The 26,927-nt window shown below is 36.0% G+C and overlaps 1 protein-coding gene across 4 annotated transcripts in view; it reads left to right on the plus strand.

Annotated features, from left to right (window-relative positions):
* LOC120530341 (piezo-type mechanosensitive ion channel component 2) overlaps positions 1-26,927 on the plus strand; it is a 559,538-nt gene that overhangs the window by 233,318 nt on the left and 299,293 nt on the right. For all 4 annotated transcript variants that reach the window (XM_039754759.1, XM_039754756.1, XM_039754758.1 and 1 more), the window contains exon 3: positions 20,284-20,409. In XM_039754759.1, the coding sequence (XP_039610693.1) occupies positions 20,284-20,409 (126 nt within the window). The remainder of the gene's footprint in view (positions 1-20,283; positions 20,410-26,927) is intronic.

The raw sequence follows: 26,927 nt of genomic DNA on the forward strand, positions 1-26,927 counted from the left end.
TGTAGCAAATACATTTTAAAGTGTTTTTCAAAAAAAAGTTCAAAGTTAAACTGTTGAAATTTAATATCTCCTGATATTCATTCTGTCATTAAAGAAGGGAGAACCAAATAAGCTCTAAACATTGTGGTAATGATCGCAAATGTTAAAAATTCTTTTAGTTTGTTTTAACTAGTTGGATAGAACAGAATAGTAACATAGTTGGCTGGCTCTACCACCGCCTCCGAGACTGATTTAAGATTTTTTCATAGCAAACAGAGAAAGAAGAATTTAACTTGTAATTTAATTTTGGTTTGACAAATGCATAGTTATTGGTGAAATGGGCTAAGAGCAATGCAAAACCATATGTTTGTGTAGAATCTCCTCAAGGCTGATATGCAATGAGTTTATTGATTATTGCTTTTACTGCACATTGTACTCTGAACTTCAAATTCAATTTAAAATTTATTGCAAAGTATACATGGTACAATTAAATTATTTCTGCATGTTGTACACAGATCAGTGACAGTAGTACAGTGTCAACAATGAAACTGTTGATGTTAAATTATTGATCTGAGAATACCGAGTGGCACATAGAGCTACTGGGAATTCTCTAAATAATATTGCCATTGAAATTACTGACAAAAATCTCACCTAAAAATAACTTCTAAACTCTAGACCACTTCAAGAAGAATGTTTGAGCTGTTCTTTTCCATTTTAAGAAATAATAACACTACAAGTACATGGACGATTCCATAGTTAGTTTCATGGTGAGATGTATGAGAAGAGTATAACAAAGCTTTTGCCAATGGCAAACAGTGCAGCCACTTATAACAGAAGATATAATATGTTGTTATGCTCAAACCCAAAGAGAATGTAGTACTACATGAGACTATGTATGCACTCTGTAATGAAACCTTGAATTTAAGCACTATATAAGGAGTAAATATTGATTGCTAATGAACCAATTAACAAGTTTGGTTATTGGGGAAAAAAAATGCAAAATTTAATGCTGATTATGTTAAGATACTTTATATTGCTATCCTAATGAATCTGTTAAATACTATAATACAGACTGTCAAGGCAGCAACAGAGCAGTCCAAACAGGGATTGTCCAAACTAAATGTGCACATCTTGGCTACACTGATGACATAGCTGAAAGAAAGCTAGTGCTCAATATTCACAAGTTATTATTATACCTGTAGAGGAAACCAAGAGTTCGGTCATTATTGAAACAATCAAACGGGGAGCAAAGAATATGCACAGATTCCAGATTTTATAAATAAAGCCAAAAAAATTACTTTGCCAACATGTAGATGGTTTAAAGTGTGTTTGTTTTATGCAGTTAAAGCAGCATCAATTTTTTTTTATCTGATTAGAAACTTCATATCATTCATGTGGTTGGCAAAAATGGTAGATGGGTTTCGGAAAGTTTCAGGAAAAGATAAATGATGTCAATGATTGCTTACTTTGAATGTACAGTACATGATTGGCAGTGATACACAGAAAGTAAGTGAAGGGAAAAACAACTAAAGGAGATTATGATGTAGGCAGAAAACATAAAAGAGGGAACTGAGGAAAACTTATCTGAGAATTAATCCTGATCTAGTCTGGACAGTATTCAAACAGTTGTCCAGCCAATGAATTTGAAATAACTGGTTAAATTTTGTAATCAGCTTTCTAATAGCTGTAGCAAACAGACAAAGACAATGATAACAGAGAGAAATGCATGCATAAGCAGTATTTTTAAAGAACAAAAAACATTATTTCCTGGTATTGCATTGATATGACTAGCTAATGAACTAAGTACTGTTTTATGATGCCACACATATAGTATTAATTGATGCATAGTTTATTCATTTTATATAATTTCTTTTTTCAATGTGGTCTTATCATATAATATGGACTTCTTTTTTTTAATTTTTTTTCTAATGGTCTGTTTGAATTGTTTATTTACATTTTCATTATACCCACATTAGATACTGATAGTTACTGAATTGCCAATTAAATTATACCTGATACTTACACTGGCCTTACTACCACAATAATGTACAAACGTGTTAAATCAGCTGTGCATTTTGTCTTTTATTTTTCTCCTTTTTTTGTTGACTATAGTCTTTCTTAAAGCACTTGACTGGGCAGCCTGGAATAGATTTTGGCCTGTAAGATGTCTTCGGGGCGAATACTTAATGACCTATTGAGATTATACCATTGATGTGCAGTCACCTGAAAAGCTAATAAAAATGTATGCTTTTAGGGCAGGAATATAAGTATATATTTTTTATAGTGATCAATTTAACCAATAAATTTACTTTTTCCACCCCAAAATGATTCAACAAGCCATCCACTTGTCTGGATTTAAAGGTCTGTCACCATTCAGTAAAGAATAATGTTTTGGTCTTTTTACAATAATGCTTCACATGACAGCTAATATCCAAACTTTGCATTTAATCCTAATACTAATTACCCAGTAGAGCATATCTTCCTTTTCCATGAATGTCTGAATCCTCTAGAATATAATAGGAAACAACAAAAAGACACCATTTTCATGAAGTTTTTACTACTATTAACATCAACACAAACTCTCATGGGATCATTGAAGTATGAAGTATGGCTGGGACGCCCCTTTATCACTGTATCTGGGGGAACACCCATGGGTTTCACCCTTTGTTCCCCGGAACACTTGGTGGCAGGCCCCCTGGTTTGCATCGGTGCTATAATGGTGGAACACTGGAGCTCATTCCTGTTGGGCTCCATGGCCACCACCCGGGGTAGCTGCATGGCTTAACGAGCCCATGTGGGCTGGACTGCAGCCACACCTGGAAGTGCAGGCTGAAGTAGGTCATTGAGCACCTGGAGCACTTCCGGGGCTGCTATAAAAGGAGCCTGCAGCTCCTACTTGTGGAGCCAGAGTTGGGAGGAGGGAGACAAAGCTTGACGAAGAGGAGTGGTGGCAGAAAAGGAAGAGTGTTGTGTTTTTGTTTGTGGGACTGTATTGTGCCTGTGGGGACAGGGAAGGTGTTGCCCACAGGCGAAGAAATTGAAATAAAACATTTATTTGTTTTATCAGTGTGCCTCCCGCATGTGTCTGTGTCGGGTCAGGTGCCAATATAGCACCTTTCATTTACATACTGATTGCATTTTTTTAAATTCAGTGTTGTATTCCAAAAGTAGAAATAAGAAAAAAGAAATGAGAACTTAGCTAATAATCCCTAAAGAGGCTAATTGGCAATAAAATTATTTCCTTTTCAAAGTTCTAGCCATATTATATATTTGTAGGAAAACTGCTCATTTTCAAAGGCCCTGAAATAGAGCCATTTTAGCCATCACAATCATTATGCAAATACGTATTTTGTTATGTTTCTAATTTATTCATCTTGTTATTGTGGTACAAACTATAGTTTTAAAACATGTTTCTTTCACTCTTTAATTTGCCTGTTCAAACAGATTCTGGTAGATTTTCTATAGAAACTGAATTACATGTGTATCCCTATATTTTTACAGTGCATGCCCATACCTGCGCATGCCCTTTCACAATGTATTATTTTCTTGCACCAAAGCTCATTACATCTACTTTCACTGCTCCCTTTTTCCTTTAAGAGACTGAAAAATCTCCAGACCCTATCCTGCCATTAGGAAAAAGGCTACAACCCTCTTTGGATGAGATGTCAATTTTTCACAAGTCAAAATCATTTACACACAAATGCTCAATTTATAATTCATGGTTAATTTAGCATACATATCTATGCAATTTGGAAGGAGCTAGGAATACCTAGAGAGTACAGTAGTAAGTTTAAAGTTTCTGGAATGAGATTAGAATCATGAGAAAGCAGTACTAACCACTGCACATCTGCCACTCATACTTGTATCTATTTCTCCTAAAATGTAACAGAGTAAAAGAAAATGGAAAAGTATATCAGAAGAGGAAGCAAAAATAAAGATTCCTAGGTTAGATCTACTGATCCATAGTATCAGACTAAATCATTTCTGCACACAGCCTTCCATGTTTGTCTGAAAATGAAAAAAGGCATGCTGATGTTGCAGGATTCCTTTTAAATTCAAATGCTGCTTTCATATATGACCAACAGAGTGATAGACACATCGGTATATATTAAACCACAGGGCTGAGAGTTTAATTTCCAATTCTAACTCACCATGATCAAATCACTTATTGTTCCTATTATGAGAAATGTACAAAGCAACTGTGAAGTATCCAGACCTTATGTATGACTTTGAATAAAGACACCAGCCTCATATACAGTAATTCATTTAAAAATAAAAGTATTTAAAATTTGGAACTTAATTTCACACCCTGCTCTATACAGTGTAGCCTTGTTATACTTTCTACAATAGCACATTAACTCTGTCAAGATTAATTTTGAGGAAATGTTCTTGTTCCCATCTTATACAGTTACAGTTCAATAACCATAAAATATTTATACACTGAGCAGGTACTGTTACTCAAAAGGCAGAACAGCCTCAATCAAAGTACAGTATACTGTGCGTCCCGAGAATCAGTCAGAATTGAATTGTATAGTTCACATGAGATTTGTAATACTATACATGGAATGGCTACCAAAATCTTGAAAAGTGAGAAGATGTCTGAGAAGTGGAGAAGAAGTATATTAGCAGAAAGTATAAAAAATTAATGGAATGTGCAGAGATGCAGTAGCTACAAGGGTATGAAGCTGATCAGCCAAATCATGAAGATATGGGAAAGTATGATGGATGCTAAACTAAGAGGAGAGGTGACAGTCTGTGAGCAGCAATATGGTTTCATGCCAAGAAGATTACCACTGGTGTGATGTTTGCTTGAAGAGTGTTGATGGAGAAGTACAAAGAAGGTCAGAAGGAATAGAACTGTGTGTTTCTGGACTTAGAGAAAGATTATGACAGGGTGCCAAGAGAGAAGTTATGGTACTGTAAGTTGGGAGTGGCAGAAAGTATATGAGGATGGTGCAGGATATGTATGTGGACAGTGAGACTATGGTGAGTTGTACAGTAAGAATGATAGCCTGGTTCAAGATGAGAATGGCATTACATCAAGGATTGGTTCTGACACCTTGACTATTTGCAATGGTGATGGACAAGTTGACAAATGAGGTTAGACAAAAAGTCTCCATGGACTACGATGACACTGACATTGTGATCTGTAGTGAGAGTAGACAGCAGGTTGAGATGAACCTGGAGTGGTGGAAGTATGCACTGGTGAGAAGTGGAATGAAAGTCAGAAGGAATAAGACAGAGTATATGTACCTGAATGAGATGGAATGTGGTGGAAGGATGCAACTGCAATGAGCAGAGGTGGTGATGAATTTAAATACTTGGCTTCAAAGATCCAAAGCAACAGAGAGTCTAGTAGAGAGGTGAAGAAGAGAGTGTAGGCAGGGTGGACTGGGTGGAGAAGAGAGTTAGGAGTGATTTGTGATAAAAGAGTCCCTGCAAGAGTGAAATGGAAGGCTTATAAAAAAGTGGTGAGACCAATTATGCTGTATAGTTTGGAGACGGTGGCACTAACAAAAAGACAGGAGGCAGACCTGGAAGTGGCACTACAATTTTCACTCGGAGTAACGAGGGTAGACAGTATATTAGATGGACAATACAGGTGTGACAGTTTGATGACCAAGTGATCCAGGCTAGATGGAGATGGTTTGGGTACGTGCAAAGGAGAGATGAGGGGTATATGCTTTGGTTGGAACTGCCACGCAAGAGGAAGGATATGGTGAAGTAGGACATGAAGGCAGTCGATGTTGCAGAAAATGATGTAAAAGACAGAGATAGATGGAGATGGTTGATCCACTGTGGAGACCCCTAAATGGGAGTAACTGAAAGAAGAAAATATAAAGAATGGCTACAAGAATACATTTTCTGGAAAGCAAGATAGATTTTCTTCTACAGGTCAGGTCTTGTGAAGTAAAATGACAACTGTTTTTATGAAAGTCTCATCTTTTCACTCATTAGTGCTTAAAATGTGTACAAATGCCAAATATAGGAATATCTATTGCTCAATCTTTAAAAAACACAGTGTACCTGATTGTATTTGTCTAACTAAACATGTTAAATCAGGACAGAAATGGGCTTTTGAGGAAGAATTTGGTTGTACAGCTGCATCTGTTGTCATTTGAAAATTTTCTACTAGGAATATGGTTGTAGATGGGAATGCCCAATAAAAATAGCCTGAGGTTCAAGGTGGGAAACAACCTTGAATGTGGGATTCAGTCCACTCCACAAAAATCTGTTTGCATACTCAAACAGAGACAACTTAGAATCTACAGTTAACCTAACACACATTCTTTGGGATGTGAGAGGAAAGCAAGAATACCCAGAGAAAAAATCATGCAGATAGGTGGAGAATACTGTATGTGCCATCCAGACAGACAACAATTGGGCATTGGGTTTGAAACCTGTGTTGTTTGATCCTAAAGGCAACATGGTAACTACTGGTAAATTCTTCCGGGAAGCAGAAGTATTGCAAATTGTTCTATAGTTTACAAAATTACATTGGAACTAACAGCATGACTGATGTGATGTGACTGATGTTAATTATTATCTCAAAACGGCTATTAAAACATGTGACTTGTCTGATTCTCCGGTGTACATGTTTAATGAACACAAAAGTCCTCTGTAAAGCCAATTTCATGTCATTCATGGTTAAAGGATGTATGAAAATTCTTCAGAATGGTGTAAATGGTAATTCAGTAGAGGCAATACACATTGCTCTATGGCTGATGAGAAGTAGAAAGATTGAGAAAGTAGAAAGTAGAAGTAGAAAGACTTTCGTGAATATTTTGATATGTCATGGCACTTTACCAGTGTTATTTACAATTTTTTTGTAAAGGTGTAATGATCTTAAAGTATCTGTAAAGCTACAAGGGAATGAGGCTCTGAGGCCACTTTTGTGCAAGTACCAAGTACTTAAGGAGAGAGTTCTATTTCCATTCTAAAATTTTTTTGAATTGGCTTAAGCACAACATAGGACATATAACACCCCTCCCATTTCTGATGATTGGAAAGGATCTTCAGTCAGTCAAGGCCAAATTGGGATTATAATAAACTTCTTAAAATTAAAATTGTTTGACCTTTCTTTCTGCCTGCAGTCGAGGGATGGATTAAATGGCTTATATTGAGGAGGTTAACTTCAGATCTTTTTTCAGTTGGTGGTGGTTATGTAATTTATCAGTTTACTTCTCAGGCCTCACTAATGTTAATTATTTGTGGAAAATGATGGAAATACTGATTGACAAGTAAAGAATACCTGAAACGTGAATGTCTTAAAATAGTTGCATAATTCACTTTTATGTGTAAGATGAGGAGCTTGAAAATATATAAAAAAAACTAAAATTACATTTTTTTTTATTGAATGATTGTCTCCTATGGGAACTAACAGACCTCTTTGGAAAAAAATGGAATTTGGGATTATATCTTCCATCATGCCTGGAGATTCCCCCAGTACAAATCAGACCTTGTTAACTAGAGAAAGAAAAGCTAGTGTTACCTCTCAGCTTGTTATTACTGTAGCCCTCACCAAGATAACTGAAAGGAAATTGAGATGCGACAATGATCAGTAACAAGTGGAATTTAAGAATTTATATGGATCAGTATAATAAAACAAAATTTGATGTAATGGAGCAAGATATTTATTCCTTAATCAGAGTCAGTGAATTTCATGTGTTACATTTTTACCACATTGGCTCAAGTTGTCCTAATTTTACTTCTTTGTATCAAAAGCAAGGCCTTGGGTTGCATCTAGGTTATCTGTCTTAGTTTCCAAGAGAGGCTGATGAAAAGCATGGAGGAAGCCATTTACTTAGGGATCTTTTTGTTCATTACACAATTACAGACCCCAGAACTAGCTCCTGGTTTGAATTATCTGAAGACTATATTTACCATACTGTATCCTGATTTGCCTTTGAATACAATACATCCTCTAAGTAGATGCATCTCACCTGAATCACTAAAAAGAAAACAGTAGGAAACAGGATGGTAAATGAACTGGTGGTGTTCACATCAGGATAGAAAAAAGTTCAATCAGGATGGCACTGTCTTCTATCCTGCTTTCAAATATTCACTCACTGGACAACAAACTGGTTGACCTCAGACTTCATCGGATAACCCTGTGAAAGATTTGGGACTCTGCAATTTTTATTTTTACTGAAACATGGCTGCATAACAACATACCTGATGCAGCCATTCAGTTGCTGCTTTAGCAACCTATGAGGTTCATGGAGGTGGTCTTTTTGATTATAAGAAAAACAAATGGTGCCGAAACACTGCAGGATAGTCAAGCCACTGCTCTCCAGTGCTGGAATGCCTGATTGTAAAGTGCCATCCTTTCTACCTATAACAGGAGTAAATGGTTATTTTCATGCTGGCCATTTATATCCTTCTGGGAGTTAATTCTCAATAAGCATTCAGCACTTTACAGAACTGTTACATAGCTTCAAGCTGCATCTCTGTGCTTTTATTATTGTGGCTGGAGATTTTAATCATGTGAATCTGAAGATGATTCTTCACAACTTTTATCAATGCATGAACTTTCCAACCGGGGTGAAGACAAACTAGACCTAGTTTTTAAAAAAATCTTGCAATGCCTGCAAAACAAATTTTGTTTTTTCTGATCATGTTTCTGTGATGCTACTGCCTACATAAAGAACACTGCTGAAATGTGTCCATCCAAACAGACTTTCAAGTTGACGTGTGGCTAGCAGGAGCTGTTTCAGTGTTGCAGGACTGTTTGGTCACCCAGACTGGACCATGTTTAAAGTAGCTACAACTCACAGCCAGCAGATCAATTTAGAGGAGTGTGCATCATCAATCACTGGCTACATTAACAAGTGCATAGATAATGTAACTGTCTTACTTTTGTCACTGTCTTGCTCCACTGACAGACGGAGGAGATCGTTCCTTCCCTAAACTATGCGACTCTTCAATTCCACCCGGGGGAGTAAATGCTAACATTATTCAAAGTTATTGTCTGTTTTTACATGCATTTTTACTACTCTTTAATTTAATATTGTCAGAATAATCAGAAACTGTGGGTAACATTGGAAGCATGAACACTGCTAAAAGCCTGTAATGCTGCCATTAGATCAGGTGACAAGGTAGCTCTTAGGACAGTGAAGGCAAACCTATCTTGGGTCAGATAAAGCAGCTACATGAGAGTATGGCAAGAAAATCCACAGCCACTTTTCAGAACACCAGAGACACACGGTGTACAAGCCATATAGACTATAAGTCCACACCACCTATTTGCAGTTCCTTCCCGATGTCCTAAACAACTTCAATGCATGGTTTGATGCCCTGAACAACATACCTATCTGGAAGTCCATCCCTCTTCAGGAAGAACAGGTACTGTGCTTTTCCAGTGTTGACGCCAGAAGAACTTTGTTGAATGTAAACCCATGCAAATCTTTTGGATCAGACTTGCCCGAATGCGTAGGGAATGTGCAAATCAGCTGTTGGATATCTTTACAGACATCTTCAATATTTCCCAGTGGCAGGCAGTCGCCCTCTGTCTCTTGCCTCAATGACTATTGCCCTATAGTTTTCACACCTGTAATCATGAAGTTCTTTGAGAGCCTAGTCTTCTTGGGCCACTTGAAAGTTTGTGGGTGACACAGTGGTGGTGGGTCTCATCAGCTATGAAGATGAGTCAACTTACAGAATGAAGAGACACCAATTGGTGGACTGGTGCAAGTGCAACAATCTGTCTCAGATTGTGAACAAGACAAAAGAGATGATTGACTTTAGTGAGGCCCATGCTGCCCACACCAACTACACACGGACTCTGCAGTGAAACTGGCCAAGAGCACCAAATTGCTTTGTGTGCATCATGCTGCTGACCTTAATTCATCAATTAACACCACTTCCATAACGAAAAACGTGCAATAGCATCTCTACTTCCTTCAGGGGCACCATTGAGAGCATTCTAAACTGGTTTTGGAACTACAATGAATTGTGGAAACTGCAGAAAAGATTGCCTTCCATTTAAGCCATCTTTGTAAAACATTGTATCCTCAAAGCTTACAGCATTGTGAAGGACTGCTCCCACCCCTTGCACTAGTCTTGTGTTTATGTATATTTTGAATCACAGTTCTGGGCAGCGTCACTGTGTTTTGCAATACTGTGTATGGATGGCATGACAATAAAGCGACTTGACTTGACTTGACTTGAACTTAGATTGTACACCAGAAGAGTGATGTGTGACAAGCTGCTGGAAATCATCTATCAGTCCCTAGTTGCTAGTGCAATGTTCTGTGCTGTTGTTGTGTTGTAGCAGCAAAATAAATGGCAAACAGATGAGGCTGTCAAAAAGACCCACAAAATCAAACAGGAGAAGAAACTGTAAAACTCTGGCTAGTTGTAGAGACAAGTCCACATCTGTAAAACAAGAGCAAAATCCAAGAACAATAAGGAATAATTCAAGAAGCCAGAAAATCAATATTCACAGGGAATGAAACACACTCCAAATGACAATGAACCACTGAAGAATCTGCTGTAAGCTTCTGAAGATAAAGGCTGAGGGTGGTCTTTCAGTGGTGACATGAAGGGTGGTCCTGCTTTTTGGGATTCCATTCACAAAACACAAGGAAGACAAGATAACATAGCACGATACATAAATATTAAGTAATAAATAAATAAAATAATATTGACAAAAATACATAATTACAATAAAATACGAAAATAATAATTGAATTTAAACAAAGAATACTCAAAAAGAAAAACAAACATAAGCTGGGAACAAGCCCTGCCTGTAATATAGCAGCTATAGTCTGCTTGATAGGCAACATCAGCTTAGAGGTTGCCAGTCACCTTAATAAACTGATCAGCAAGATCAGCTGTATTACAGGATGCACCCTGGACTCACTTGAGATACGGTCATAAAAAGAATAATAATCATTATAACTAATGCTCCCCATCCTGTCCATGATATGTTGGAGCATCTTTAGCCAGTGGTTTATACTACAATGGCATGCAAAAAAGGTACTACCATAGTTCTTCTTTGCAAATAGCCATTAGACTGTATAATGCTTCCTTCCATCATGCCCATCTTAACTATAGCCAGTTAAATGACACAGACACAGAATCCTAACTGTGTGTCTTTAGTGATAACATATGTAATAGCTCTTACAGTCTTGTTTCACTGTCACAGAGATTCTGCCATTTTGTCTTCATTTGAGAAATTTTCTTATCTCATCAATAATTTTCTTCAAGTATACATTTTTATTATATAATGTCTGGAGTTTGTTAACAAAAGGAAACTCTACTCCCAATCATTTTGGCACCTCATTGTACTGTACTGTGCATAACATTTTTAATAACACTTTCTCTTTTTTGGTTTTATCTTAATACGATTACTATAAATTATAAATAGATTGTATTGTTAATTATATTTTTCATTTTTTTACCATATCATTCTGAGTTAACATTCATCACAAAAGATCAATAAAACTAATTGTATAAAATGTCCTTATTTATTATACTAAAATATATGGTTTAAAATGTATTTACTCACATAATAAAAACCAAGGAGAAAAAGAGACCTTTAAATTAATGCTTTCCTCTTTATACACTGTAGTAGTTTAATGGAATGTACTTTATAAAGTAAACAAACTGCCAGAGATTACCAAACACTAAGTGAGGTGGCTCCTTTGTGTCTTTTATTTTGGATTACATATTTCTCAATGATTTCCTTCCTTTGGTAGATGTGAATCTACAGTTCATTTTCTGATCCAGTGTAATTATTAGGATGAGCTATTTTGATGGTGGGCCTTTTTCAATATTGACCAAAGAAATATCAATATTTTTCCTTATATAATATTTTGATAAGTTTAATAATCTCTCTTGTTTTGTATGAAAACCTTTGATGCTAATGCTTTATTAACTAATATATTCCTAATGTAGTGGTTATATTTCCCTGTCCATTATGACAAAGATATGTTTGCTGGGTGGAGTGCATAGAAAATGAATGGATGGAAGGATGCAAGGATGAATGTATAAATGTCTGTTACTGGTTTCTAATTGTTTGCATTACTCTGTAGGTTACTGGACTCTGGCATAATAACACTTCTCAAGTGTGCATTTGGTATTCAGGTTTCTTGATACTTGTGTTGGCCAGGTCTAATGAAGTGAGAAGAAAACATCATGCAACCAAAAAGAGGTTTTATGGATAACTATGTACAGTACTGTACCACTTAAGAAAGTTACATTTTAAAGCCAGTTAACTGGACATTAAGTGTTTATTTGCTCCTAAAAACATTATATAAAATATGAAAAATAAGTACCTACAGACAGGGCCTTCTGTACAATTTACACAAACTAAGAGGTCAAGAAAGTCTGTGGGTGGTGGTATTGTCATTTCTCTAAACTTGTAAACATTGACTGCAATAAGAGTGATTCCCCACCACCCCATCCCCCATCTACTTGATATAATATACATAAATCAAAATAATAAATTAATAATAAATCAGAACTCCAAGTGAGAGGTCTTTGAAATAAATATATGTATAGCAGTGGTTTGGGTGCAACATTTACAGCTTTGAATAGGGTGGCAAAATTGCTACAGCTGGCCCTGCCAACAGAAAAAACAATAGGCAAACTTGTTTTGAACACGGATGGTAGTGTATTCTGAGAGTTATTCATACCCTCTCACATTTTGTTATGTTGCAGGCTATGCTAAAATTGCTTATTTTTCTCTCTCGTTAAACAACACTCAATAGCCCAGAATGACAAAGAGAAATAAAGATTATTGAATTTTTTGTGGGCAGCACGGTGGCGCAGTGGTAGCGCTGCCGCCTCACAGTAAGGAGACCTGGGTTTGCTTCCCGAGTATTCCCTGCGTGGAGTTCTCCCCATGTCTTTGTGGGATTTCTCCGGGTGGTCCGGTTTCCTTCCATAGTCCAAAGACATGCAGGTTAGGTGCATTGGTGATCCTAAATTGTCCCTAGTATGTGCTTTGTTTGTGTGTGTGTGTGTGTGTGTGTGCCCTGTGGTGGGCTGGTGCCCTACCCAGGGTTTGTTCCTGCCTTGCACACTGTGCTGGCTGGGATTGGCTCCAGCAGACCTCCGTGACCCTGTGTTAGGATATAGCGGGTTGGACAATGACTGACAGACTGAAATTTTTGTAAATTTATTAAAAATAGGAAAAATTAAAAACTTTATATAAAAAATATTTAATTAGAGAGCAGTAAACTGCTCCTTATAGCTGATAGTACAATGCATCACACAACACTTCTGACATCATTAAATCACAAGGGCATCTGTTTCCTGGTTGAATTTCCTTAGCCTAGTATCCTTTTTCTGCATTCATTTATTCTGGTAGTGAATTTAAAATTTACTGCTTTTGGTCCCACTGTGTGATGTTAGATGTTGTGACTGATTTGTTTTTTTTTTTCCTTTTCTTTGATAATCAAATGCAATAATAGTCATGTAAACAATAAACTACAATAACATTTAAATTGTTTTACAATCATTCTGATTGGGTTGAGTTATTGTAAATGTACTATAACACGTTATATATGTACATTCAGGACAGAAAAAAATGATACAGAAAATCTTAACAGGTAGATTTCTTCATTTTATTAAGATAACAAAATTAACTTTTTTAATATGTAAATGCATTCCAAAATAATTAAATAAAAATTACAAACATAAGGATTTATTTACATCGTGGGGCAAGTCACCATCACCCTGGCCAATGAATGGAAAGTTCATCCGCAGCATTTGTCCAGAAACTTCCAGAAGAATTTACTGAACCGTTCCAGTCTGGTTTCAGAGCGCAGTTCCAGAATGGAGAACATTCCGGGCATCTCTGGCACTGTCCTCCAGTGGTTTAAGACCTACTGTATGTAACTGATAGTCTAGAGTTTGTTAGTCTTGGCAACAGCAGGTCCAGCTTAGCGCCAGTCACACAAGGAGTTTCACAAGGCTCTGTCCTCAGCCCTGTGCACTTCTGTATCTATATGCTTACCCTTTGCCATATTATTTGTTGCTTTGGACTGGATTATCATTTTTATGCAGATGATACTCAACTATATTTCAGTGTTAAAAGTGAAATTTAATTACAGATTTCTCAGCTCACAGCTTACTTCAGTGAAATGAAAACCTGGATGGCACATAACTTTTTCAATCACTTTTGACAATGATCTCATCATACCTTCTTCTAATGCAAGGTATATTGGTGTCATTTTTGATTCCTCCATTTTTATTCCACTCACATAAATCTCATTAAGAAACACATATTCACTCATTCCTCTCCTTTTCTAATGCTGAGAAACTTTTCCATGCTTTTATCATATCCTGCATCTAAACTCTCAAATGGCAAGTGCCATCTTATATCACTGCTCCAGTCAAAACTCTGCTTCAAGAGTCCTTACATGAACCAGCAACAGCAAGTACATAACACCCATCCTGCTTTGCATACACTGCCTCCATGTGTCGTACAGGATTGAATATAATTGTTTATTAATGACCCATAAAGCTTTAAATGGCCTTCTACCGGACTACATGGGTGACCTTCTCCATCACTATGTTCCTGTTCATCCACTAGGGTCCTCAGATTTTGGCAATCTTGTTGTGCCTTACACTATCCTGCACTCTGTGGGTGACAGGGCCTTCAGCTCTATAGTGCCCAGACTTTGGAATGACCTCCCTAAATTAATTAGATCAGCTGACTCAATTATTTATTTTAAACAATAACTTTAAACTCAACTGTTCAGGAAGGCTTGTAACTTAACCTAACATTCTGCCCTTTCGTTTAGATAGATAGATAGATAGATAGATAGATAGATAGATAGATAGATAGATAGATAGATAGATAGATACTTTATTAGTCCCAAGGGGAAATTCACATAATCCAGCACCAAGTTTAGTTTACCTCTCTGTCCAGATGCTCAGGATATTTTGTGTATGTATTATATCAAAAATTGTTATTTGTTCAGGCTTTTCTTCTAGTTAAGAATTTAGTGTTTTACTCTGTGTTATTGTCTTTTATTCTATTTATGCTTTATCTATCTTGTGTCCTGTAGTGTTTTATATAAAAAAAATATTTGTATCCAATGTTACATAACCTGCTGTTCTTTCTGAGAGTCTGTGAAGCGCCTTGAGCATGGGAAAGATGTTATATAAACAAAATGAATAATAATAATAATAATAATAATAATTAATTATATAAATTATACCTTTCTCAATAATAATATTATTATTATTATTATTATTATTATTATTATTATTATTATTATTATTATTATTGTACCAGTCCATCACAGGGCATACAAATACACACAGACCTTCATTTACACATTTTCCAGTTAATCTAATGTGCATGCATTGGAAACACAAGAGACAATGAGTTACACAATAAAATTCATAGAATGTGCAAACTATACAGCAGTAATGACTGGACTGTGAAATGAAGCTAGGACCACCAACAATAACACCTTTATTATCATACCACCCTTTAGTATAAACAACTAACTAGTAATTTGTAACTACAAAATTAATTTTCAGTCTGAGAAATATAACAAAAATATGAGAGTTTGTTAGAGTTAAATCCCATTAACTTTTACATTGTACTCCAATATAGGTGTGATCTGCATTTGTTTTATACATTTTTGTACACTTTGTTTTGTCCCTGTGAATACCTGCTTTATCAACTAGCTTTCACAACTTTTAGTTAACTCCTGCCAGACTGAAAGGACATTTTTTCATGTTACCATCCTCATTTGATGTACACTAGAGAGTGGCTGAACACTTCCTTTTTGGCAAGACTTCTAGTTCTTCAATCATAACCTTCATGAAAATGCATTAAGTTGTCCACTCACCACCCTGTGGTTTCCTAGTTTCCCTATTGTTTATGTAGCTCTACTCTTCTTTTGTCTTTCTTGACATCTGTTCAGACAGAAATGTTCATCTGTTTCCTGAACTGGCAAGACAAGGGGAAATAGCTGGTATTAACATGGTGATGTTTCTGATTAATACAAGAGTGGTATTATACACTGACTTTATTAGAAGCAAGTGTGGCAGATAACAAAAAATCTCTTGCTTGATCAATTTGTAGGATAATGATAAAAAAGACTGTTAAATAAAAATGTATTAAAAACAAAATACTATGGGTGGTGTAACCATACAATGTTCATTATGGTCTAAGGATGTAGAAAATAAGACAGTATATAATACAAAAGAATTTAAATGACACAGTACAAAATCCATCCTTCCATTCATTATTAAGTGCAAGTAACCCAGTTCAGGGCCATGAAAATGAACATGTTGGAGAAAAATACAAACTGTTAAAATGTGAACAACAGTATAAAATTGTTTGGGAAAACAATAAACGCATTCACATTTTCTGTAGATATTCTTGTCTTCCTCTTGTGTCCCAATGATGTGCAGGTTAGTTTGATTTACTGGCGTATAGTATATGCAAATATATCATTTTACATCTGCAACACTGGCAGGCTACTGTAAGTACTCACTCTGGTGAGTGAGTAATGGTGAGACAGTGAGAGGGACAGAACAGACAGCCTTTTGCAAAGTATAATCCCAGGTGTCTCTAAATTGACCTAATGTGAGTGGGTGTATGTGACTGTGGCCTATGATGGACTGTTGCATCATCCAGCGTTTGTTTCTGCCTCATTTGGAAAAGCTACAGCCACACATGACTGCAAATTGTCTTAAGTGATTCACAAAATAAATGCATAATTTAATGTAGAGATTTAAAATCTGATATTTACTTTCAGATTAATTTATATCTTTCAAATCTTTAAAAATCTCCAACCTGCTAGCCATTTAGTTTAAAAAGAGAGCCACCTGATCATAATTTTGATGTAATTTGGAGTTGCAATGTGGAGAAAGGTGTATCATTATTGCCTCGTGGCATTTTGAGGTCTAATTGTTTTTTACTTGGTGTGGGGTCACATTTTTCTGTTTGCCCTTGGAGCTCTGTTTTTCTCCCAAAATCTAAACTTGTTAGTTTAAATGATGACTACAGAATGTGAGTTTCTTCAAGTGTGCACTTTAATCAGCTGTCAAACTATTTAGCATTGGTTCTATTCCAGCTCCATGCATCTCTCTACTTGTTAAAAAAGAAGAAGATTAACAATATCTGGTCTAGAAGGGGCTACAAATGAGGCTCTTACAGAAATCAGGGATGGAGCCACTGCTCTTTTTAATTAATACAAACTAGATACAAATTAGTCAATTAGGATAAATGAAGATTTTGAATTGTGCTAGAGCCACAAAAAACCTTGAGAAGTATCCATACAAAGTTCAAATTTAGGTGGATATGTAGAAAATGAACTTTAATAAAGAAAACATCTTATACATGAGGTGTACAAATATTATAATTACAGAAAAAGGGATCTGGAGCTAGAAAGTGCTCCTTATTGAAAAAAAAGATAACTTTGGAATTCTGGGTAAATTTATTGCTGTCAGCACCAAGACACCATAAAGCAGTAATGAAAAATGCTAATGGTATTGTGGGTACAATGGTTAATTGTGCAGACTAAATGTCAGGATAGATTTTTGTTTAAACTATATAATTTAGTGTGAGACCACACCTGGAATAATGTGTGCAGTTTTTTTGTATCCATATTAGAAGTCAGATAAGGTCCAGAGCTGTTAGATTAATCCCAGAACTGAAGTGGTGTAAACTATGAACAAAGACTGAAGTAGTAAAGACTGTTCAGTTTAAGCATACATACAGTCATATGAAAAAGTTTGGGGACCCCTCTTAATTCTTTGGAGTTTTCAAAGTTGCAACTTCCTTTTAATATATGACATGCCTTATGGAAATGGTAGTATTTCAGCAGTGACATTAAGTTTATTGGACTAACAGAAAATATGCAATATGCATCATAACAAAATTAGACAGGTGCATATATTTGGGTGGGGCAGTGCAGTGGCAGCACTGCTGCTTCGCAGTTAGGAGGCCCAGGTATGCTTCCTGGTTCCTCCCTGCATAGAGTTTGAATGTTCTCTACGTGTCTGCGTGGGTTTCCTCCGGGTACTCCAGTTTCCTCCACAGTCCAAAGACATACAGATTAAGTGCCTTATCGATTCTAAATTGTCCTTAGTGTGTGTTTGGTGTGTGGGTGGGTGTGTGTGCGCCCTGCGGTGGGCTGGCACCCTGCTCTGGGTTTGTTTCCTGCCTTGCACCCTGTGTTGGCTGGGATTGGCTCCAGCAAACCCCTGTGATCCTTTAGTTAGGATATAGTGGGTTGGATAATGGATGGATATATTTGGGCACCCCAACAGAGATATTACATCAATACATAGTTGAGCCTCCTTTTACAAATATAACAGCCTCTAGACACCTCCTATAGCCTTTGATGAGTGTCTGGATTCTGGATGGAGGTATTTTTGGCCATTCTTCCATATAAAATCGCCCCAGTTCAGTTAAATTTGATGGCTGCTGAGCATGGACAGCCTGCTTGAAATCATCCCATAGATTTTCAATGATATTCAAGTCAGGGGACTGTGACAGCCATTCCAGAACATTGTACTTCTCCCTCTGTATGAATGCCTTTGTAGATTTGGGTCATTGATTTGATGGAATATCCACTTTGTGACTGATGCTTGAACATTATCCTGAAGAAATTGTTGATATTGAGTTGAATTCATCCGACCCTCGAGTTTAACAAGGGCCCCAGTCCCTGAACTAGCCACACAGCATGATGGAACCTGCACCAAATTTGACAGTAGGTAGCAGGTGTTTTTCTTGGAATGTGGTGTTCTTCTTCCACCATGCAAAGCGCTTTTTATTATGACCAAATAACTCCATTTTTGGCTCATCAGTCCAAAAGCCATTTGTTCCAAACTGAATCTGGCTTGTCTAAATGAGCATCTGCATACAACAAGCAACTCTGTTTGTGGCGTGAGTGCAGAAAGGGCTTCTTTCTCATCACTCTGCCATACTGATGTTCTTTGTGCAAATTGTAGAACAATGTACAGATATACCATCTGCAGCAAAATGTTCTTGCAGGTCTTTGGAGGTGATCTGTGGGTTGTCTGTAACCATTCTCACAGTCCTGAGCATATGCCGCTCCTGTATTTTTATTGGCCTGCCAGACCTGCTGGATTTAACAGCAACTGTGCCTGTGGCCTTCCATTTCCTGATTAGATTCCTTGCCGTTAAAATCTCTGAGATAGCTTTTTGTAGCCTTCCCCTAAACCATGATACTGAACAATCTTTGTTTTCAGATCTTTTGAGAGTTGCTTTGAGGATCCCATGCTGTCACTCTTCAGAGGAGAGTCAAAGGGAAGCACAACTTTTAATTGACCACCTTAAATACTTTTTCTCATGATTGGACACATCTGTCTATGAAGTTCAAGGCTTAACGAGCTAATCCAAACAATTTGGTGTTGCAAGTAATCAGTATACATGCATTAAAATCAGCAAAATTACAAGGGTACCCAAATTTTTGCACATTTGATTTAATTTCATACAACTAAATACTGATTCACTAAAAATCTTTGATCGGAAAACACCCCAGTACTCAGATGTTCCTAGGAAATGAAAGACATAACACTGTTATCTTTTTTGTTGCAAGCAGAGTAAATTATTATGCAGGCTGAGAGGGGTTCCACACTTTTTCATATGACTGTGTAATAAGATGGAATATGACAGAGGCAGTTTAGAATTTAAAAAGATAAGTATGGTAGATCGGTTGCATCACATTTGTTCTTCATATGCTAAATTGTAGACATATGGACCAAGTTACCATGTAGTGTAGTTGAATGTGGCACCTAAGGGATCCTCAAACCTGGACTGAACATTATTTTGGAAAAACTAAATGAGTAACAATTGATGTGGTGTTGGTCTGAATAACCTGTTCTCATCAATAGATATCTAGATATCTAGATATCTAATATGTTCTCTTTTGGTTTCTATTACAAAAACACCACAATTTCACAGATCCATGTAGTGAGCATGTTGTAGTAGTATTCAATGTTGGATCGCATTATGGTGGAAAGACAATATGGCACATGCAGCCATGCTATTTTAGCTGCTTTTGAAAAATAACAGAAACATCCTGAGCTGATAAGGCTAGGAAAGATGTAAATTATTTTTCTTTAAGGAAAAATCTGAGTTGGTTGTGGTGTTTAACTATTACTATACCAAATATGCAGTATGTGCCTTTAACCTTGTTCAGCTATGCTTTTTAATAGAAACAAAAATAGAACTTGTTAAAATCTCAGTGACAGCCTGAAATCACAACTGTTTCTCTCTCAAGTCATTATTAATAATGTAAGTATTGTGTTTATGTAAATATGAAAGCCTAAAAAACTTTTCTATTTTTCTTTTTGCAGGACATACAGGAAGGCTACTAAAATCTTTGTGTTTTATAAGCCTCACATTTCTGCTACTCCACATTATCTTTCAAATTACAATAAACAGCCTCCAGGCAGGAAACACAATTGATCCTGGGTTTAACTGTAAGTATGCAAATTAGTGTATGTGAATTTTATGAAATGCAGACTGCTTACTAACAGATTATACTTATCATACTCGGTTTGTGTTTTTTTTTTTTTTAGTAATGAATAAGTTCAAGTTAAAATGAAGCATATCCCAGCAGATTCTGGAGTAAGGCTCTGGAAGGGATGCCAGTCCATTGCAGAGCACACTCAGGCAGACACCATCACTCATTCACTCATACCAGGTCAATTTAGAAGTTCCAGTGAACTTAATGTTCATGTCTTAGGATGTGGAGAAAAAAAGAGAGTAACTGGAGAACACACAAATGTACAATTTGTCAGAAATATTTACTTGTCTGGCTACCAAAACTAGGTCTCTGTACCAATGTTCATTATAATACATTTACAAAATAGTGAAACAATTTATTAGTTATATTGTAAGTGTTGATTTAGTGTTATTTATAACTATCATATCTTTCTGTTTTGATTAATTAATTAAAGTTCAGACATGGAAGGTTCTGAAATATAACTTATTTTCACAGTATTTTTTATATTATTATTTGAATTCTACCACTGTCTTCAAATACATTTCCAATAAAACATATTATTGTATGAAAATTGTCAGTAGGATGAACATTGTAGAAAATGTTTGCTTTTATTGATGGATGTCTAATATAATATACTCCATTAATATTTATATAATGTGGTGCCATTCACAAAACACCATAAAATGCACTTTACAACAGGAACAACAGAAATGCAGTCATTATAATGTGAATTATAAAGAATATACTTTTAGAAGTTAATGCAAGTAAGCATGACCTGTGAATGGGAGCAGAATAAGAATAAGAATATAATTCTGTTAAATCAATAAAGGTACAATTGGTTCAAATAATTAAGATAAAGTTATAGGTGTAGTCTATTAAAATGGAAGAGAGAAAAGTGTGATTTGCAGTTAACCACTGGTGAAGCTTCATGAGCAGACCTAAAGAGAGCTATATCTGCAGAATATGTATACAAAAGATAAAGTTAACTAATGTTCAGTAGGCTGTTTGCCATTTTAGTGCTTGTCAGGTCATGGTACTATATATTGTGGTTATGAAAGAAGGTTTTAAGTGATTTCCACTGTACATCCACCAGGTCAAACTTTGTGAAGAGCACTTGCTATTATAAATGTACATGTCCCATTTCTCAGCATTTGTGGGCACTAGCTCTCAGATAATTAACACATTTGCTTTCTTTCAGTGATTGTTATGTAATTCAGCACACCACAATTAATGCATGTTTGACAAACTGTGCTGTAAGATAAAGAGGGGCAGGACCAAACAGAGCTATAAGTTAATAGCATTAAATAAATTTGGTCAGAAAGTTATATCTGTGCATCACAGGTAAGCTAATGGAAGGAATTATTAAGGAAAAGATCAAACATCACATTGCAAGGGAGGTTGTGTTTTAGTAACGCTGGAATTCTATGAATAAGCAACAAAAGGATATGATCAAAGTGGTGCATATTGTATTATTTATGTTAGCTTTCATAGAGCATTTCATAAGGGTCCACATGAGTGGCTGAGCATCAAACTAAAACTAAATGTAAAAATGTTGGGTTTGAACATACACTGGAAAGTCTGAAATTGAAAGTACACCTTATGAAAGAGATCTAGGAGTTATAATGTACTTGTCATTATCAACTTCCAGACAGTGTTTTGAAGCCATTAAAGAGGATAACAGAATGTTAAGTTAATATAGCTTTTTAACTGACTGGTAAGTCCTCATTTGGAGGACTGTGTGCAGTTTTGGTCTTTAGTCTCCAAAAATGACATAGAAGTACTAGAAAAAATTCCAGAGAATATAGACTAGGCTGATTTCAGTGCTGCTTGGGATGAGTTATTGGGAAAGATTAAAACAGGTTTTTTTCCTGTTTAAGCAAACGGAGATTAAATAGTGACATGGTTGAAGTATTTAAAATTATGAAGGGAATTAATACAATGGATCAAGATAGTTACTTTATTAACAAGAACACAGGTTCGCAGTTGGAAACTTGCTAATGGTAAATTTCACACAAACATTAGGAAACTTTTCTTTACAAAGAGAACCACAGATGTATGGAATAAGTTGGTAATTAGTGTAGTGGACAGAAGGACTTTAGGAACCTTCAAAGCCAGACTTGATGTTATTTTGGAAGAATCTGGTAGATAGGACTAGTGAGCTTTGTTGTGCTGAATATTCTGCTTTCATCCATATTATTCTAATGTTCTGTAGAACATCTCTGAAGTAATTTAACTCAATGTGAAAAATATTGTTCAGTTAGTTGACTGGTGCAGTAAATGTGTTATTTCTAATAAAGTCGGGTCATGCACTGCATGTACTGTATGTTGTTGAATCTGAAACCAATAGTGAACTGACATGGATTAAGGTGAATGAGGAAACATAGAAACAAGCAATAACAAGGAATAATCCACAAACAAGCTAAAATGAAAGTTAAAACACACTCGGGCCCACCCCATTAAGAAAAACACAAGCCTTACAGTTTGCTCTATGGCAGAAGATCCTTTATGGCAAGTGCAGTCAACCTTTGACTGGCTGTTGTACCCCATTGCCATCCTGTGGAGTCTGCCGGAGCCCTGCAAGCCCTGCTCCCTTCTCCCACCGCAGAGCTGCAAAAGTTTTGTGTATGCTTATGTTTGTTTGTTTCTCTCTTGTTCTTTTAAAATTTGGCTTGTTTGTGAGTATTAAGAGTTTTGATGGTTTGTGGTTTACGAACACTGGTTAGGATATTTAATTCTGGCTTTGGATTACTGACTTGGCTTTGTTTGTTTGTAGCTTTTTGAATAACTATCTTGATGCTTCTGTTTTGTTTCTGAATTTGAGATTTTTTAAAATATATTCCATAAATTTGTTAAAGAAATTGATTTATGTTATTGTGTACCAGGGGATTAATGGTTCCCTTCTTCCTTTATCATCCTTAGCTTTATTTTGTCATGACCTAGGGAGTTCCTTGGCATTTAGCCCCAAAAAATATACCAAAATTCCCCACAAGTATAAAGCTTCCTTCCACATTCGGCTACTTAACCAAAAGAATGCAAACAAAAAATCTTTATAAAATAAAAATATTTTTTTTATCTAAATTGCCCTGAAGAACAAAAAAGGCACCCAGAAGGAGTTTCCTTAACATAATAGGCAGTCAAGAAACAGAGAAAGACATCAGAAAATCCAGCAAATTAACAGTAAACAAAGCAATAATCACAAGATAACCCAGTAATACCACCAAGCACATTCAATGAACCACCAAGGACTGCTTTTTCCCCAGCCTTTATATTTTTTTAATTAAAGCCTCATTTTTAATTTTGCCACCTGGGCAAATCATAACAGCTAATGGCCAACATATGTTGTAAGGTATCTTATTATGTAATCACAGAAGACATATCTGAAATAAAGAAGATGTACTGTAGTGATTAATAGGGATTTTAACTTTACAAATTTGATTGGAAACCACAAAAGACAAAATGCAGTTCATTGCAAATTTTTTACACTCAGTTTGTTTCAAGCCCAGTATGGGAAAACATCTTTCTAGAAATTGTCTTTTCAAAGAATTAAGACAGAATAACAAAAACAGAAGTTATTGAATATTTAAGCAGCAGAGATAGCAATATGGTTAAATCTGAAATAGTCTTTGAAAATACACAAATGAACACCAAAACAAAGGCATAATCTGAGTAAAGCAAACTTTATGGTGATGAGCAATTGCCTAGAAAACAGAATTATAAAGTAAAAACTTTGCAACTTTAAATGATAGACGATGTGACTTTAAAAACATCCTCATTTAGGCTCAAAATAAATAAATTCCAAAAACCAATTAGACAAAATCACTGTAGAACAACAGGTCAAAAGAGAAGGAAAAAAAAAACTGCTAGTGAAACAAAAAGAAACAGACAACAATTTTACAAATATTGTTCCAGTAACAAGCAGAAAACAGAGAAATTAAGAATACACAGATTTGGAAAAAGAGATGTAATTAAAAAGTTGCAGAACTACAGTATTTTATCCAGCTATTTGAAAAAGAAGAAATAAGTTAAATGCCTCAGTCAAAAGTATAAATAAACTGGGTATACAGATTTTAAAAAAGAAGAGTCAGACATGCTTCAGGCTATTTCAGATAAATTACAGATACAGCTGATGGGATTTTACTTGTTGAATTGAAATAAATGAAAGATATTATATATAAATCTTTATCCACCTTAATAAAAAGATAAGTGTCCATGTATCTGTCTGTGTGTTTGTCTGGTTTCTATGCCTCTGTCATTCCTAAAGATGGTGCATCAGAAACATTTTTAGTAGTAAAATGCACTGCATTTGTCATTCCAATAGATGATGATATTACAAACATTAACATTGATCTTACAAATCCCATAACAAAGGCATATAACAAAGACATATGCATTGCATCGCACAATGCAAACCTTAACACTGAGGTCAGTGTTAATTACTTAGATTTCAACCTGTCTTTGATGGAAAGCACAGCTAGTTTTTTTCAACAGTCCCCGCAGGTGACAGAAGTACCTGATGATTTGAAAGTTATAAATGTGAATCCAATCTGAAAGAAGGGAAACAAAATGACTCCTGGAAGTTACAGAACAATAATTATTCTATCAGTATCATAGACAATTATGGAAACCATAACAATAAATAAATTAGAAAAATATTTGTATGAAAATAGTATATTAAATAACATCAAGACTTGGATTTATGAGAGGAAAATCCTGTCAAACCAATCAATTAAAGTTTTTTCAGCAGACTTTTTCATAATTAGCTGTCAAACTACACTGAGATACAAAATGAGCCAAAACATGACCTGTAAACTGTGTCCATCATAAGATTTCTGAAAATAAAGAAAGATGAAGGTCTCAGGAATGTTAATCAGCTCAGGTCTCCAAAACATTTTAACTGTGCTCTTAGAAAAGAGAAAATCAACAATCAGCTCTGCTGCAAGAGTCTTAACATGAACCAGCAACTGCGAGCACATAACACCCATCCTGCTTCACCTCCACTGGCTCCCTGTGTCTTACAGAATTGAGTATAAAATTCTATTAATAACCTACAAAGCTTTAAATGACCTTGCATCAGACTACATAAATTACCTTCTCCATCGCTATGCTCCTGTTCGACCTCACACTAAGGTTCTCTGATTTTTGCAGACTTGTTCTGCAAACTAACCTGCACACGATGGGTGACAGAGCCTTCAGCTGTATAGAGCCCAGGCTTTGGAATGACCTCCCAAAATTAGATCAGCTGACTCCATTCATTCTTCTAAAAAACAACTTAAAACTTGCTTGTTCAGGATAGCTTTTAACTTAACCTAACATTCTGCACCTTCTTTTAGTTTACCTCTCTGTCCAAATGCTCAGGATAATTTGTGTGTTTGTTATATGACACTGTGGTGGGCTGGCGCCCTGCCCGGGGGTTGTTTCCTGCCTTGCGCCCTGTGCTGGCTGGGATAGGCTCCGGCAGACCCACGTGACCCTGTAGTTAGTTTATAGTTGGTTGGATAATGAATGGATGGATGGATGACCTGGGAACTTCACAAAGTGCATTTAACAGAATGAAAAAGAACTATCAATAACAGTGACTAACACACAAGAATATAATGCCTACTGCACCATGCGGGAACACAGGTTTGTTTTAAATCACCAAATATGTGATTAGCAGGGCTGTTTTTGTAAACAAAAAAGTGGCGGTATGGATATGTTGTGTTTAGATCAAGTTTATGGTACTGTGAAGGTATATAGAGACAAAGAGTCCTAGTTCTATGTTTTGTTTATTTGGTGAAAAAATGTAACATTTAAAATTTGAAATTGATATATCATCAAATATAAGAATAATAATACCTTACTCACTGAGCCAGGCCCTTTTTAAACTCCACACAGGGAGGAGCAAGGACATGAACCTATAATCTCCTTATTACAAGGTAGCAACACTTCCATTACACCAGCTGTGCAGCTGTACTGGGCGGCATAATATTGTGCTTGATAGTTTAAAATGATAAATTCAGGACTTCCGAAATTGAAAAATATTAAGTGCAGGTGACTGAAGAGCTCTGCATTCTACATAAAGTTGTTATGTAGTCCCGCAAAGCAATCACTGTCAGTTTTAAAGAAAATTCCAAACTTTTTGCATGTTTTCATCAAATGCAGTCTGTCTAATTTCGTTCTTTGCTTTGAATGTCAATGACTGATCATCCTCCTCATAAAAGCCATGAATCCGCAGGATCGAAGCGTGTGAGTGGAGGGCCAACCAATCGTATGAGGAGAAGTGCAAAGACAGTGCTTGTCAGTAACGAGACACTCATTGGAGTGAAACTGGAATTCAACTAAGATTCAGCATACAGTTGATTATAGAATCATTTAATATGTAGTTCATGCCATGACCAGATGTTGTGGCCGAGGTGCTGGTACAATATACCGGCATGTACCATCACAAAAAAAAAAAATCACTGTATCATAGACTACTACCACCACTACAACAAGGCACTGCTTTATGGGTTG

This window comes from Polypterus senegalus, chromosome 5, assembly GCF_016835505.1.
Source record: "Polypterus senegalus isolate Bchr_013 chromosome 5, ASM1683550v1, whole genome shotgun sequence".
NCBI classification, from domain to species: Eukaryota; Metazoa; Chordata; class Cladistia; order Polypteriformes; family Polypteridae; genus Polypterus; species Polypterus senegalus.